General features: G+C 34.8%; 1 protein-coding gene across 4 annotated transcripts in view; it reads right to left on the bottom strand.

Annotated features, from left to right (window-relative positions):
• The window catches only part of Brwd3 (bromodomain and WD repeat domain containing 3), a 110,335-nt gene that overhangs the window by 56,192 nt on the left and 35,816 nt on the right, over window positions 1-18,327 (bottom strand). For 3 of the 4 annotated variants that reach the window (XM_074063274.1, XM_074063275.1, XM_074063276.1), the window contains 3 exons: window positions 5,934-6,094; window positions 4,143-4,364; window positions 371-471 (listed from right to left, as the gene is read on the bottom strand). In XM_074063274.1, the coding sequence (XP_073919375.1) occupies window positions 371-471; window positions 4,143-4,364; window positions 5,934-6,094 (484 nt within the window). The other variant, XM_074063277.1, reaches the window with a different exon arrangement.

The following is an 18,327-nucleotide window of genomic DNA, read 5'->3' as shown; positions in this document are numbered from 1 at the left end:
ATTAAATCTTACAAATATAATTTGTGCTATCAGTATTATTACAACAGTTTTACAGACATATTACCATGTTAGTTACCATTACCATTATGAAATATTCAGTTTTCTTATCAAGGAAGATAGAAAATAAATGAAACTATTTAACAAAATTTTTCATATAAATCAAGTAAGTAGTCTCTTCAACACTGATTTCATATAAAAAAATTATTCTACAATCTCTAACCATTAAAGTAGATATGGACATGTGTACATCCAAGTGGGCATGCACACACATGCACACACACTTAAGTACTTGAACTAATATTAATCAAGTCATAAATAAAAACAAACATGTTTGTTTTTCACAAAATATCTAAAATTCTTTTAAACTTACCGAAACTTCATTGTTTTTACATGCCATTGCCAGAAACAGATTGTTCCATCAGCACCAGTAGAAGTGAGGTATCTGGTTGTGCCTTTAGTTGATGGACAAAACTTTGAAAAAGAAATATGACTCAATATAAAGTTTTCATGTTCAAATTTAATTTCAAACACAGCACATTTTTAAATTATAATAACTTGGGTAAATAAAAATTAGATAAATTCATAAGAATTTTGGTTTCAAGGGATTAGTTACATAAATTTCCTAGTTTAATAAAATACCTCACAAAAACTTAAATTACAAAAAAGTAGAAAAATACTAACTGAAGTTAGAATAAAATATTTCAGTCCTAAAAGTAATTATTTTAAATCATTTAACATCATACTTTATGAATAATTATAATCCCCTTTAATGGGGAGTCAAACACATTAATAGTCAAACTGGTAAAAATGTGCTAAATATGTTTATATATAGCAATCACTATAGCATTTTCATACTTGATAGACAATCAGAAGTAAACCAGAAGCAATGATTATTAAGTAAATATTTAAGTATATGGGTTTTTAATATATTAAAGTCCAACTTCAATAATGTATATTTTTTCTTTTAAAATTTAAAACATTTTCATTTGTTTTTATGAATAAAGTAAAACAAGCCAAATATTTGTTCATATCATTGAGGAAATAACAGAATAAAATATACTCAAATTGTCAAGTTAAAGGACTACTACTATCCTAGATAGACTATGGTCTTTATGATAGTAGGCTTCTCAGGTTCTGACTTTCATTATTTTATATGTCCTCAGAACAGAATCAGAGAAAAGGGAAGAACCACAGGCTCCAGATGTCTAGGACAAAGGAAAACGTTGAAAATCAGACCAGGGTCTCTAATATGCCTGTTAATTTGACTAAATACTAAATCCTTTATTATTCCCATTACATTTAAATTAGTTTATGAATCATAAAGAGGAATCTGATCCATTAAGGTACCTTAATTAGATTATTTCAAATGAGAAATAAGGTTAGGGATTATTAAAATACGTGCATTTCTGACATTCAAATCAATGTACACCTCTTACAGATAATTTACAACATACAGGAAAAACAGGATAAAGGCAACTTAAAATTCAGAAGTAACCACTATCAACATACCATTTTGCCATTTTGTCACAATTTTATTTAAAAAAATGAATTAGTAAGATAATATGCCATAAATTGAGACAATAAACAAGTAATAAAGAAAAATGTATAGAATGCCAAATGGTAATAATTACTATGGACAAAACTGAAACTAAAGAGGAGATTCAAGGTGTAAAGGTGTTTACAATTTTAAATAGAATGGTGAAGCAGTCAGAGAAGGTCTCTCTTGGTAAGGTGACATTTGCACAAAAAGGGATGAAACAAACCCATGTGAATATCCAGGGAAGACCATTCCAGAGACAGAAAATACCAAGAGCAAAGAGAGGAATGTATCTAAAGTGTTTAACAAAAACAGAGAGTATAGCAACTAAAGCAGAGTGAAAAAGGGAACCAAGTAGGGGATAAGGTCAAAGACAGGAATGGGGCTCAGAATATTAGGTCTGTAGATTACTGTAAACATTAGTTAGTGATGGTTTTGAGCACCAGTGACATAATTTAACTTCTATTTCAAAATCAAGTGGCTATTAGACTAGGGCAGGTGAGAGAGAAGGGAAGAAATGGAAAGATCAGTTCAATCTGTACTTCAGTAATGTATGCCACAGATGACAGTGGCTTTAAATAGGATAGTACTGATGAGAGTCATGACAATGTTTCATATTCTGGATTTATTTTGAAGGCAGATATGACACAATTGTCTGACAGGTTAGATTTAGGGTACAAGAGAAAGATAAATGTTAAGGATGACAAACCTGAGCAACTGCAAGCATGAACTTGTCATTTGTTTAGATGGTCCTATGGTTTGGATGTTGCATGTCCCCCAAAGGTCCATATGGTAAAGGTTTTGTCTCAGGGTGGTGCTATTGGAAGGCTGTGGAACCTTTTAGAGGTAAGGCCTACAGGGAAGTCCTTAGGGTTATTGGACCCCCTAGTCTGTCTCTCTGACTTCCTATTGATATATAAGTGCTTACACACATGCCTCTACCATGATGTGACCACTTGCTCCAAGACATACTACCTTTAATTTTTACAGTATGAAGTGATTCAGAAAAGGGAAAGCCACCACTATGCCATTTCAACTTTACCTTAAAATCTGAGCTAAATGAGCAACCTTTTCTTCAAAGCAATCTCTCTCAGGTATTTATCATAGTGATGGAAAACTGACTAATACAGATAGGGAAACTTTTGGAAGGCATAGATCTGAGAAAGGAAGATGAGTTCAATTTTGAATACATTGAGTTTGAGATACCTAGTAGACATCCATGTGACCAAGTATGTAACTGAATAAACAAATATAGGTAAAAGACAGGAACAAATGGGAATATGTTTGAGAGTTATACGTCTACAAATGAAATTTAAAGATATAAGACTAAATAACATCACTAAGGAAAAGAGTGTGATAAGTGGTTCATGGATGTATAGGGCACTTCATGTAAACAAAATGAAAAAAACAGTAAATAAAACCATGAAAGAATCAAATGGCATCATAAACAATTTTCAATGTAATAGTCATTTTTATGTTACAGGAGAATATGTCTGTATTACATATTCAGTCAGGTATGATAAAGGGAACATACAAGTAAATGATAATATCCCAAATAAAAATCCATGAAAAGAAAGGCTTGGGGGATGCAGTTCACCAGCAGAGCACTTGCCTAGCATGCACAAAGCCCTGGGTTTGATGTTGACCACTGCAAAAAACAACCCATGCAAGAGCCAAGTACAGTAATGCATGCCTGTAATTCTACCACTTAGGAGGCAAAAGAAGGAAGGTTGTGAGTTTAAGGCCAGCCTGTGCTACATAGCATTTTCCACAATAGCCTGTGTTAAATAGTGAGAGCTTGCTGCACAAAAAAGACCCAGGAAATTCTTTCAACTAACCAAAATTTTGACATGAAAAATTTCAAATCCAATATACACTGAACCTATCTCTTGCTACCTCCACATAAATAGGTGGTATATGACTAAAATGCCTCTCAAAAATGGAAGTAATGACCTCTTCCAAAAGTAGTCTTGACCCAAAAGTAAAAGTTTCAGAAGGAAACTCTGTTTCTCTGTTTTGCTCTTAACACAAATAAGAGTACAAAAAATTCAACTTAGCTTTATTAAACGAAAGGTCTTTTGGGAACATCCAGGACTTTCACTACCAACATCTGGTAAAAACATTATATGAACAATGTATTTTATGTCAAATATCAAATTAAAACAAGAAATCACTAAAACCAAAAAATTCCCCCTTAATTTTAAACTACACACATAGATACACACACATACTAAATCTGACTGACAAATATTAATTAAATATTAACACTTAGTATGCCAATATTCAAGTTTGAATGTTTATATACTGACTAACCTCTAGTAGTTTGCTCATAAGGCATTTTTAAGTTTTCTCCCTTCTTCACAAACATAAGTAAATAGAATGTTTCATACTTTACTACTTTTTAATCATCTTTTTACTTATTTCTAAAGGAGATAGATATATGGAAAAGGAACTTAAAAAAATACCTGTCTGCAGGATAGGAGCAAAGCACCTAATACAACATTTTCTTTTGGAATTTTTTTGTGTTATTATCCATAAAATATAACACAAAAGAGCATTCTTAGATTTATTACATATACTAGGGAGAGCTTATAATTTTTCTTACCTGTATGGAAGTAATAGAAGCTGAATGTCCCTGAAGGACAGCAACTGGTGCACAAGTCCGAAGACACCATACTCTTACAACCTTATCACAGCTGCCTGCAGCAATGAGAGTATTTTCATAGTTAACGGCCATGTCAGAAATTTCAGCAGAGTGCCCTCGAAGTGTAGCAAGGAGGCGTCCATCATCTGTAGCCCAAATTTTCACCAAACAATCATCTGAACCCTACAGCAATACAAAAGAACAGAAGATTTATAATGAAGCAGAAATTTGACAAAACAAAAACCCAAAATGACAAAAGGAAGGTTTATATTAAGTTACTTGTAAGCCTTTACTTTTCAGTCTCTTTTCTTCTGTATATAATATGGATCCTATAGCAAATATAAACTATATCCAAATGATAGAACTGATAACATATCAAAACTGACAGCAACATTTTCTCAACACTAACATTAATTATGAAAACTCAAAATATTTTGAACTTACTTTTAAGTGATTTGGGATTAAGTATTTCTGCCATTATTTCTTTCCTTAAGCATGATAGCCTTTTTTCTTAATTGCTTGAATAGCTTTTCTATAAATACTTTAAATTTTAGAGTCTATACTCATTTTTCAGGAAACCTGAAGCTATTAATAATCTGTGATGAGTTAAAAATTACTTTCAAAATGGGAGCGAAGGGGAGATAAGAAAGGGTAATATGGGGATTGAATTCAATCAAATTACATTAGACGCATGCATGGAAATAGCACAATGAAACCTTTTGTACAATTAATATATGCTAACAAAAGAGGGAAAAATAATCTCTGGTGGAAATATTATGTTGAAATTCCCTCCTGGGAATTTCAAAGGAGCTTTAAAAACAGGAAAAAGCAATTCTATTCTAATATGGTAGATAAAGTTACTCAATAATTATCTGTTTATTAAAAAGTGACATTCACCATCCTCATCATGATCATTAACATCCAAATGCATAGGTGATGTTCTTAGAGACACGAAGTTGTCAATGGAGGAGTTCATAATGAAATCTAAGGAGTCAACTTCTCAAAATGCAAACTGCTTCCTTTGTTGTAACATACAAATAGAAAAATAAAATTATGCTATTACAACATCTCTGTAATAACTTAATAATGAAGCAGTAAGATTAGTATTTCTTAAAAATATTAGTGTGCTATCATTTTTACTCAAAAGCAGTAGTATACTCTGGCTAATAAAACCCCAATTTTAAAAATAATCAGGGTGGGCTGGCAAAGTGGCTCAAGCACTAAGAGTACCTGCCTAGCAAGTGTGAATCCTTGAGTCAAAACTCTACTAGCACCATCAAAAAAAGAAAGAAAAATAACCTGTACAAAAATCAAAGAAAGATATATAAAATAACTATAATCTTCATTACTGTGTGGTTTAACTATTCAGTCATAAAAGTGATGTAATCATTAATTAAGCACAACTGGTAGCAATTACACTAACTGACACATGGAATATGCATTTTAATAAGTGTTTGCTAAAATAGAATGGAATGAAATTTAGTATACTTGTTTCACATAAATTAACCATTTCCAGAATAGAAGGCCTTCTTCTGATTAATTTTTTAATTAAAATTCCCAAAAGATAGTGGATAGATAGTATAGTTCACCCTTTACTTATATAAAATGAGAAAAGATCTTGAAGTTTCATCCATCTTTTCTTGCATTAATATGTTGAAACAGGATGAATTGCTTACAAAATATAATCTCATGAAGTCTAGCTTCAATTTTCATAAATTTGTAATGCTACCATATCATAAATTTTAAACTCACTGTAAAAATTCTTCTTCCACTTCGGTCAAATGCTACACAGTAGACAGAAGATAAGTGCCCCAGAATTCTCTTATGCATCTTAATGTGCTGATAAGCAGATGAAGGGAAAATATGGCTGAAGCGACTACATCCGGTTAATTGCCTGGCAGAGGTGATATTCACTGGAGATATAAAATAAAGGAGATTGATTTCTTAAAATGTAAAAGTGAATCCTATTTCAATGAAATTAAGTCATGTATATTAAGATAAGACAAAACAGGGTACACACACCACAGCAGTTCTACCCAGTGAGAAGTCTAAATTCCCTCACACATAAATTTTATAAACTGAACTAGACTAAACCAAAATACTAAGAATTTTCTTCTGTTAAATCTCAGGGATCTAATACTCTGCTTGGCTTACTATGGTTTTTCAACCACACTCTCATTTTGCCTTTCTTGATACATAATAGTTAAAGATACTGTTACTTTAAATATCTAGGTAAATATATCCCATGAAGGAATGTTAGAAGGAAAACTATATTTAGTGAAGTAAATGCATCTTAAAAGTTATTCAGGGAATTTTATGAACTATCCTATCTCTTCACTATACAACTGCCCCTAAAGATTCAAAAGTAGTAAAAGACCTATACAGTGAAAAGAGAAGAGAACCTATGACACTACTTAAAAGTTTAAGCAGCAAACAATCCTTTCTAGGTTTGTCTTTGGGTTGTTTTTTGGTTTATGAATCTGGAGGTTCTTACTCTAGTTACCAATGAACTTTTGAGGCTTCATCTCCTATTAAGTCAACTTAAATCCTGTGTTATCTTTTGTTTTTCTTTTCCTTCCTTCCTTCCTTCCTTCCTTCCTTCCTTCCTTCCTTCCTTCCTTCCTTCCTTCCTTCCTTCCTTCCTTCCTTCCTCCCTCCCTCCCTTCCTTCTTTCTTTCCTTCTGTCCTTTCTCTCTCTCTCTCTCCCTCCCTTCCTTCATTTCTTTTGGTGGAACTGAGGTTTGAATTCAGAGCCTTGCACTTGTTAGGCAGGTGCTCTAACCACTTGAGCCACATTCCAGCCCTTTTGCTTTAGTTATTTTTTGAATAGGGTCTCACAAAAAAACCCACAATCTTCCTATTTATGCCTCTCATATAGCCCAGGCTGGCCTCAATCTGTTATCTTCCCAATCTCTACCTCCCGAGTAGCTAGGATTATAGGCATGAGCCATGGCACTCAGCTACCTTCTTAATTTTCTTTTAAAAAAACCAAGAATGAAGCATAAGTCAAAAGAATTCACCTACGAATACCACCTGGATTCAATTCTGTTCACTTTTTTTTAAGTATTAGGATTTGAACTTAGGTCTTTACACTTGCTAGGTAGAAGCTCTACCACTTGACTATCTTCCCTAGCCCCTTTTAGCTTTAGTTAGTTTTCATATAGGGTATCATTTTTTGACTGGGGCTGGTCTCAACAAGCGATCCTCCTACCTATATTTCCCCATAGCTAGGACCACAGGTGCACACCACCATGCCTGGCTTATTGGTTGAGATGGAGTCTTGCTATCTTTTTGCCTGGCCTGGAATTGAATCATGATCGTCCTGATTTCCACCCCTGGAACAGCTGATATTACAGATGTACACAACCACATCTGATCTGGATCCTGTTCCCTTCTAAAATGGAGATCTTGATTCCTATGTAAGGATTTATAACCACCCACTTGCCCTGTGAAATTTTTCCAGTTTTCCTTTACACATTGAAAATACTTCACACCCCACATACCATATTTTAACCAAAACATAGTATCCTTGTAAACTGAAAGTTACCTCAAGGCAAGCTGATATTTTACCACACTGTAAAAATAATAAAGTACAAATAGTGGTAGCTTTACATTTATTTATGCAAGCAAGAACTGAGTTCTAGCTAAATTAGTACAATTAGAACCATGCAACAATCAAAATAACAAAAACCTTTCAACAGCTCACAAACTTAACAGCAATGAAGACTGTATCTTAGGCAAAGTACACCCACTGGTTATTTTATTTATTTACTTTGGTGGTACTGGAGTTTGAACTCAGAGTCTTGTGCTTGTTAGGCAGGCACTTATTATTTTAAAGTGACAAAATAACAAAAAATGGCCGTGTGCTGGGGACTCAGTACTATAATCCTAGTTACTCAGGAGACAGAAATCAGGAGGATCGTGTTTCTGCGCAAATAGTTCATGAGACCCTATCTCAAAAATATCCAACACAAAAAAGGGTTGACGGACTGGCTCAAGTGGTAGAGCACTGGCCCCGTTCAAACCCCAGTCCTACCAAAGAAAGGAATGATGAATAGCAAAATCAGTGAAACTTTGAAAGCAAATCAAAGTAACACATTAGAGATTTGAGTATTTACACAATACTGTAAGGTACTGAGTGAATAAAGGTAGGAAACATGTAAGAATAGGTACCAGGTAAGAGAATTTCTTTTTGATAGCTGATACCAACAAGAAATTTCTACAAGTCTAAAACAGGAAGAAGAAACCTAACGTTGGAACTTTGTAATCTTCCTTCTCCAGTCACACACTTCTTAATGCTTTGAGTTCCTTGAAACAGTCAAGCATGACTCCTGCTTTCCTTTGTTTTTTCCATTCTTTGAAGGGACATGGAGAAAAGTAATATTGCTTTAAGTTATGGTTTCTCAACTAAGGAACTGTTGACACTTTGAGCCAGATGATTTCTTGTTACAGGGGGCTATCTGTCTACTGCAAGGTGTTTAGCAGCATCCTTGGCCTCTACCTACCAGATGCTAGTAGTAACCCCAGCACTAAGTTCTGAAAAACAAAAATATTTCCACACACTGCCAAATACTCCACTTGGAAAAACTGCCTTGGTTGAAAAATCACTGCTTATAATATAAAATGAAAAAACAGCAGTAGAAGGAAGAAGTGGAAAACAAAACAGAAAAGAAACTTTGAGAAGGGAAGCATATACACCTTACACTGAAGAAAATTAAAAAAAATAGTTTTAGTGTTCCTGTATTTTGACTGCAACTTGTCACATGAAGACATATGTGAAATTTTCTACTTATAGCATGATTCTGACACTTAAAGTTTCAGACCCTGGGGCACTTTGGATTTAGAATTTTCAGATTAGGGATGCTCAATCTGAATTGACTCTTACTTTCATGCCATTATGATCAGAAAAGATACTCTGCAATTTCGATCCTAACATTTATTATATCCTGGATATAATAAGATATTATATCCTGGATATAATATCCATAGATATTATATCCATGTGCACTTAAGGAGAATATGTATTATGTTGCTGTTTTTTAGGTCCAAAGTGTAAAGTGTGGTTCAAGTTTAATGTAGTCTTACTGATTTTCTACCTAGATGACCTGGCCAGTGTTGGAAATAGGGTATTATTTGCTTACTATTATTATATTGCAATATACCTCTCCTGGCAGATCTAATATTTGCTCTATATACTTAAATGCTCCTATGACGGATGCCTACAAATTTATACTTGTTATAACGTCTAGATGGACTGACCACCTTATCATTATCATACTATAGACATTTCTTTTTCTCTTTTTTTTTTTTTACAAATTTTCACTTAAAGTCTGTCTTATCTAATATATGTAGCTATCCCTATTGTTTTGGTTTCCACGTGCTTGCATCTACACTTTCACTTTTAGACTATGTGTTGAAAAGGTATTTTGAGCTGTTCATAGGCAGCAAATAGTTGGTTCTTCTTTTTTATCCAGCAACAGGTATATGAAACAAAATGTTCAACATCTCCAATCATTAGGGAAATGCAAATTAAAACCACAAAGAGGTATCATCTCACACCTACTATGGTGGCTATTACCAAAAAGATGAATGATAACAAGTGTTGACAAGGATGTAGAAAAAAGGGAACTGTTGGTGAGAATGTAAGTTAATATGGCCATTTAGAAAATAGTATGGAAGTTCCCCAAAATCCTAAAAATGAACTATCATATATGATTCAGCAATCTCACTCCTGGATATTTATCCAAAGGATTGAAATTGCTATGATTAAGAGATATCTGCAGTCTCATATTCATTTTAGTATTATTCACAATCCTCAAGATGTATGGAAGAAACCTATGTGTTCATGAACAGGTGAATAGATAAAGAAAAAGTGGTATGTACAGACAATGAAGTAGTATTCATGGATGAAACTGAAGGATATTATGTTAAGTGAAAGATGCCAGACACAGAAAGATAAATACTGCATTATATAATTCATATGTAGAATCTAAAAAAGTTGACCTCATAGAACCAGAAAGTAGAAAAGCAGTTACCAGAGGCTTGTTGGAGGGAAGGTTATAATTTAAAGGGGAGATGTTGATGGCTCAAGTGGTAGAGTATGAGGCCCCAAGTTTAAATCCCAACACTGTCAAAATGAAACTTATTTAAAAATTTAGCAAGGCTGGTGGAGTGGCTCAAGTGATAGAGTGCCTGCCTAGCAAGTGTGAGGCCCTGAGTTCAAATTCCAGTACTGCCCAAAAAATTAGCATTTAAAAAAATCTGAAATCCAATGTCTGCAATTACTACTTCATACTGCCGTAAACTTATATTTCTAGAAGCACCATAAGAATGCCATGACCCATTTGGAAAATAATTTTGTGATACATTTCAAGAATCATGAAAATATGCACATTCATTACCCCTAGGAATCTATTCTAGGAACATAAATGATATATACAAAAACAAGCTACATGTTTAAATATTTAATATAATATTTAAAATAACCTAAATTTCACACTATTGTGATGATTCCTCTCTATTTGGGGAGCTAAGATGGTTATGGTCAGAAAATGCTGTAGAGCATTTTCTCTTGAATGGAGATGTATTAAAATATGTGAACCACTTCCTTTTTGAGAGAAATAACTTTGCTATTTGGCAATGTTGAGAAATTCAACTAGTAGATAAATCATTCAAATATAGATATGTACACAATGTATTTAAATACAAAATACAGAATCCATTGTCTCTTAAATATTTCATGTAAGTTTTTTTAGAATAAGTTTTTAAACTGTTCTCTAACAAAAGACAAAATAAAGTAACTCAGTGAAAGGCCATAATTCTAAAATATTGAAGTAAGACTAGCATAACAATTAAGGACCTTAATATAAGACCTGAAACTTTCAAGCTGGTGCATGTAAGAGCAAGGAATAAATTGGAATTAATAGGCATAGGCAATGACTTCCTAAGTAGAACTCAAATGACTCAGCAACTAAGAGAAAGAATTGACAAATGGGATTACCTGAAATTTAAAAGCTTCTGCACAACAAAAAAAATTGTCTCTAAATTGAAGAGGCTGCCCACAGAATGGAAGAAAATCTTTGCCAGCTATACATCTGATGAGAGATTAATAACCAGAATATACAGGGAGCTCAAAAAACTAACTCCCCCAAAAATCAATGGCCCAATGAAGAAATGGGCAACTGAAATGAACAGAACTTTTTCAAAGGAAGAAATCCAAATTGCTAAAAAAACACATGAAGAAATGCTCAACATCCCTGGCCATAAAGGAAATGTAAATCAAAACCACTTTAAGATTCCACCTCACTCCTGTTAGAATGGCTACCATCAAGAACACAAACAACAACAAATGTTGGTGAGGATGTGGGGAAAAAGGAACCCTCATACACTGCTGGTGGTAATCTAAATTAGTAAAACCACTATGGAAATCAGTATGGAAGCTCCTCAAAAAACTAAAAATAGAATTGCCGTATGATCCAACAATTCCACGCATCTTGATATACCTAAAGGAATGTAAGTCAGGTTACACTAAAGGCACCTGCACAACCATGTTTATTGCAGCATTATTGACAATAGTTAAACTATGGAAACAGTTAAGATGCCCCACTACCAATGGATGGATTAAGAAAATATGGCATTTGTATACAATGGAATTTTATTCAGCCACAAGGAAGAATGAAATTTTGTTGTTTGCAGGTAAATGGAGGACATCTTAAGTGAAATTAGCCAGGTTCAAAAGGCTAAAAGCTGCATGTTCTCTCTCATATGTAGAATATAGACCTAATACAAATATAGCAATATCATGAAAACAGGTCACACTAAGTGGAAGTCACACACAAGAGAAGGAGGGCAAAAGAAGGAAGTTAAGAAGGTGAATATGGTTGATGTACTTCCAATACAAGAATAAACACAGAATTTTTAAACCTGGTGAAATCAACATAAGAAGGGAACTAAGGTAGAAAGAAAAATAGAGGAGATAAACCAATTTGAGTTACAATACACATATACATGGAAATGTCACAAGGAGACTGTAGCTATCTTAAACAAAAATGTCATTTTTTTTCTTTTACAAAATTGGAGAACAGGAGGGCAGAACAGATCCTGTCTGTGGTGGGGTGGTGGTGGTACCAGTGGGAGAGGGGAGGAGGTTGGGGAAGGGTGTAGGAGGGTGAATATAGTGCAAATGCTCTACACAAGTATATAACTAGAAAAATGGTACCTGTTGAAACTGTTTCAGGAATAGGGAAGGGATAAAGGAGAATAATGGAGTGGGTGAATTCAAGTATGATATATTTCATTTAAGAACTTTTGTAAATGCCATAATGTACCCTACCCAGCTTAACAATAAAAGAGAAAATGGCACAAAAAGACTAGCATAATACTTATTATATATATTTTTTACAAATTTATGCTGTTATAAGGATTAATATATTTTAACTATCAATGGACTTATGGTTTTCTTTTTTTAAGACGTAACATTATTTGGACACCTACTATAAGCTAAGGCATTGTGACAGACCCTGGGGATTAATTACAAAAAAATTAAAGAAGTTCCCTACCTGGCACTATTGGCTCATACCTATTATACTGGCTACTCAGGAGAATCGAGGTTCGAACCCAGCCTGAGCAAATAGTCAGTGTGACCCTATCTCGAAAACAGTCAACACAGAAAAAGGGCTGGTTGAATGGCTCAAGTGGTAGAATGCCTGCCTAGCAAGCATGAGGCCCTAAGTTCAAACCCCAGTAATACCAAAACAAAACAAAACAAAAAAGATTCCTGACTCACAGAATTTATATTCTACTATGAAAAGCTTGTAGCTTTTACCCAATTTCAGGAATTAATAAGATACATCAATGGGAAAAAAAGCGATCTACAAAAATATTCAGCTATGAAAATGTGTTTTTCCAATAAACTCTGCTAGTGATGATGATATGCCGAGATTGGGAACCATTAATTCTAGTCCAAACTCCCTCCCCATAAAATTATCCTTTATATAACATGTCTGCCAGAGAGCTATTCAGGCTTTGCCTAAATACCACTGAATCTCCTCAAGATTAGCCAACTCGTTTGTTGAGCTTCTCTAATTTTAGGGAGACTCTACTTTTAATTGAGCTCATTTTCTCTCCTTGTACCTTTCAGAGAGTTGTTCAGGTTCTAACCTTGTCAAATAGTTAAATCCCTTTGTTACATGGTAACTCAAGATATATTTAAAGATAGCTATTATTTGTACCTTAAGTCTTCTCAATGTGTGAGGACCCTTCTACGTCACTCAATAGCCATAATTTATAGGCACCTCTCTATCCTATCATCTCCTAAAAAACATTCCCTCACTATATGTATCACTGGGCTTGCTTTCTTCTGAGAAGTCTCTAGTTAATCAGTGTCTGAGCCCTTAAAAAACAAGAGCTGAGTAAAATATTCCAATGGTCTGATTAGTACAGTGTACAATAGATTATCTCCCTTCATAAGGAAACTACACTTGTATGAATGCAGCTCAAGGCAAAGATTAGTCAAGCACATCTTTAATCCCAGGTACTCAGGAGGCAGAAATCAGCAGGTTGGTGGCTAGAGGAAGCCTGACGAAAAAATTAGAAAGACCACATTAAAACATATAAATTGGGCATGGTAGTATATCCCAGCTATGTGGGAGGTATAAGTAGAAGGATTATCATCCATGGCTGGCCCCAGGCAAAAGTGACACCCTACCCAAAAATAACTAAAGCAAAAAGGGCTGAGAGTGTGGCTCAAATGGTAGAGCACCTGCCTAACAAGGAAGAATCCCTGAATTCAAACCTCAATACCTCCAAAAAAAGAAACAAAAAGATTACAAAGACTATATTAGGTTTCTATAATGGCTCCCTCCCTTATATAACCTAATGAACAAAGAGCAAACAAAGTTAGTCACTTCCTAGTGATCATCTCTTTTCTAAGAGTACACAAATAACATGTTGAATAGACCTGTCTAAAATTTTGTCTGGAGTTAAAGCTAAATTCATCAATCTACTTTCTAGAATCTGTATTTTCTCCCTTATGTATACTTGTCCACCCACTGAGTTATTTCCATTTTTCCTGTCCACTGTGACTTTACAAAGAATACTTGCCAGTGAAAACAATTTCAGCAAACCATGCTTAAATTAATTTGGGTCTCTTAAAGCAGTGAGGTACTAATCTATCTTGGTTTTCATTTTGTTTACCATCCTTGCTCTATTCTTTCTAGTTTATAAATCATTTATCTTTGATAAAGAAAACTAAAGCAAAATCCCAAGCCCTTATATTTTAACTATCTTATGTAACCTATTCCCATATAAGAAATCTCTGGGTGCCTTCCCCAAATGATAATTAGAACTTTAAAGCCATTGAGAGTATTCCTATATGGTTGAACTATATGAAAGTGTTTATAAACAACCATTGTTTACATACAAAAACTACTTTTACATGATTCAACATAATACCTATAAATGGAATGTGGAGGGAAAGGAGAACATCAAGCATAAGTTTGGTTTGAGTTTCTTGTGTCTTACCTCTCTATTGATATCATCCATACTGACCAGTCTGTAGTATAAAGAGATTCCTCACTCTTTTTATCCATACCCACAGATTTTCCTAAAATGCCATATTTTACTTTGTGGATTCTAAATATATTTAACAGGTTTTGCTAGTCCTTACCTTCCTATTAGATCTGTTTGCTGTTAGTATCAAGTCCACCATTCTTATCACATTTTAAGCATAATACCATTGGAAGTTCCTATATCTCTTTATGTTATATTTTCTAGTTTACTATACATATTATACCTAAGATTTGTAAATATTTTACCTTAATATTTTCTCTTCTGAATTACTGGTCACTTCCTCCTGTATCTTTCTTCTACATTACACCTGCTATCCTTCATCATACCATTTTTAATAACAAGGGTATTTTTATCAGTGTCCCTAACAAACAGCAAAATTAAGTTATTTTGACTGCATTTCCTATACTTTCTCAACCTTAATTATAAGTATAATGAACAGTAAAAAGTACAGAGTTAAAGATCACAGTTATACCATGAAAGTTAGATATGCAATATAGTAAAGAATTAAAACAGGATAAAATTTATAACATATACCATTCCAATTGAAATTGGCCAGTTTTTACTACTAAATTTTACAAGATATTGAATTAATTACACAAATTAAGAATACTAAATAGTTCATGAAAAGGCATGGAAAATATATTTGAAGTCTATGAAAAGATAATATATGTTATTAAAAGACCATCTCACATATTTAAGTCCTTTTTTGTGGTACTGGAGAGTGAACCCAGGATATTGCTTATGCTAGACAAGTGCCTCTACCAGTAATATACAATTTTCATCCCTAAATTCCCTTTGTTTCAAAATTACAATGAAAGATATTATAATAAAGTTCAAACCAGACTGATTTTCTTCACTTAATCTTCAATAATAGCTTTGCTTTCCTTACTCTGTGACATATTGAATCTATTACAAGAATGTGATAATTTTCTTGTTTCACTCTTTTATTCAGTGTCATCTTATACCCATTACTAATCTATCCCCTTATTTTGTATAAAAAAAACTACTGAAAGCCTGTTAAAATTCTTTTTGTACCTTTTAATGGGATTCACTATGATATTTTCATACACACACATAATGTGCTTTGAACATATCCTTCTTTCCCATGGCCCTTTCTTGTACCCTCTTCCCCACTCCTGCTGGTCCCCTACCTACAACTTTCATGTCTATTTTTAAATCTGGATTCTGCATAGAAGGGAAAAACGTGATATTTGTCTGAATCTAGCTTATTTCAGATTCAGACTGGGGATGTCCAGTTTCATCCATTTTTCTGAAAATAATAGAAATTTGTTCTTTAGGGCCGAATAAAATTCCATTTTATATATATATATATATATATATATATATATATATATATATATCTCACATTTTCATTATCCATTCATCTGTTGATAAGTACTAGGCTGATTCTGTAACTTGACTCTTGTGAATAGTGCTGCAATGAACATGAGTGTACAGGCATCTCTATTGTGATTCCTTTTGGGTAATATCCAGGAGTAGTATAGGTAGATCATATGGTAGATCCATTTTTAGTTTTTTGAGGAGCTTTCATACTAATTTCCATCCTGTCTGGGCAAATTTGCATTCCAACCAACAGTGTGCATGGGTTCCTTTTACTGCCAGCATTTGTTGTTGGTTTTCTTTACCACAGCCATTCTGACTTGGGTGAGGTGGAATCTCAATGTAATTTTTATTTCCCTTTCCCTAATGGCTAAAGACGTTGAACATTTTTCTCATCTGTCTAATTTATTTTCCTATTTATTAATTATATTATATGTTCATTTGGAGTTTAACTTTCTAAGTTCTTTATATATCCTGAATATTAGTCCCCTGTCCAATGCATAACTGGCAAAGATTTCTTCCTGTTCTGTAGGCTATCTCTTTACTCTGATAATCATTTCCTTTCTTGGGTGGTGATAGAACAATAATGTCACCATTTTATCCTCAGGCTTCACTTCTTGAGAAATGGAGCCTCCCTCCCCCAAGCAGCCCCACCCCAATAGCAGCTCCACCCCTAACAGAAACTCCCGTGCTCTAACTTCCTCAAGCTCCCTCTTCTATAAAAGCCACGCCTAGCCCAGAGTTAGTGCTGCGCCATCTTTCCCTGGCCAGTCTGGCAGCTCCAGTCATTATACATTGCTCTTGGACGTGAGACTTTTCTCGTGAGCATTCTTTGCGAGTGGCATTTTTCCTAACAGGTGGAAGGTTTTTAATTTAACATAACACCATTTGTCAATTCCTGTTCTTATTTCCTAAACTATTGGAGTTCTATTCAGAAAGTGACTGCCTATGCCTAAATCTTAAAGAGTTTTCCCCTATGTTTTTCTATAGTAGTTTAAATGTTTCTGGTCTTATATTAAGTTCTTTGATCCATTTTCAATTGGTTTTTGCACAGGATGAAAGACAGGAAGCTAGATTCAGTCTTCCACACGTGGGTTTCCCAACAGGATTTGTTGATGAGGCTGTCTGTTCCAACAAACACTTTTGGCATCTTTGTTGAGAATACGGTGGCTGTAGCTGTATGAATTTTGCTCGTGAGTTTTCCTGTAAGCAACCTTTTCTTGAGGGCTCAAACCCCAGTACAAGTCAATAAGGATAAAACAAACTGCCATAACAGAAATGACACTGTTCAGGCTGGTGCTGTATGCAGGCTAAGGGCAGGGCCCATCAAGGATCAGTTGCCTGCTTCAGGGCAGCATTAACATTAGAAGCTTCCATTCTTTGCATACCCACAGCTGTTGTTAGCTACAGTGATATTTGCAGCCTGGGGGCTACAGGTTTCCCCTTGCTCCAGAAGCCCTCCAGTTTAGGCACCCAAGGGAGGCGAATGTTCAACTGTAGGTGTGACCCCTTAACAAGTGCATGAGATAGTGAGGGAAGCAAAAAAAGTACTGTGATCTGTCTGAACTGGAGACCAGAACCACGAATCGAGGAAACCAAGCACTAAACCTGCTGGTCTCAGTGTTTGCAGACCCTGAACAACAGTCAACCATCCTGCCTGAGGGTGAAAGATGGAAAAATGGAATCATCAGCTGAACCTGGGTTCAGAGCTCTCAGTCCTACAGGGCAACAAACCACACACAACAGGGAGTTAGCTCCAGATGCAAAGCAATCTGCTAACCAGTAGCTTAGGCTGAGAGCTCTTTGTCTCTGTGGTGATCCACAGGTAATGGCATACACTCCTCACCACAAAGGGCGGGGCCACCACCACACCCTTCACACATCAACATCCCTACTTCTTAAACTTCTCAGGCTGTCCTTGTCCAATCTTCCCTCTCTCCATGATTGCTTCCCTTGGCTATCTCCAACCCAGACACTATGGGAGTGTGTCTCCAGGCTCCCTGACTTTTTTGATTTTTCCTTGTTTCCAGTTCTCCAGAGTAGCTCAGTCTCAAATAATAGGATGGCCCATCTATTGCAATCAAGGCTGCCTGGCATACCTTGAAGTTGTGGCTTCAACCCCACCACCAATGCCCAGGGTTGGAGCTCTGGGCTGTTTCCTACTATTCTCTCCATAGCCTTTGTGTTTCTCCCTACTATTAAGCTGTTCTGTCATCTCTTTCATGACCCCCAATGT

This window comes from Castor canadensis, chromosome X, assembly GCF_047511655.1.
Source record: "Castor canadensis chromosome X, mCasCan1.hap1v2, whole genome shotgun sequence".
In the NCBI taxonomy this organism is placed as follows: Eukaryota; Metazoa; Chordata; class Mammalia; order Rodentia; family Castoridae; genus Castor; species Castor canadensis.
Note: the sequence above shows the minus strand (reverse complement) of the source record. Positions and strands in the feature narration are given on the sequence as shown.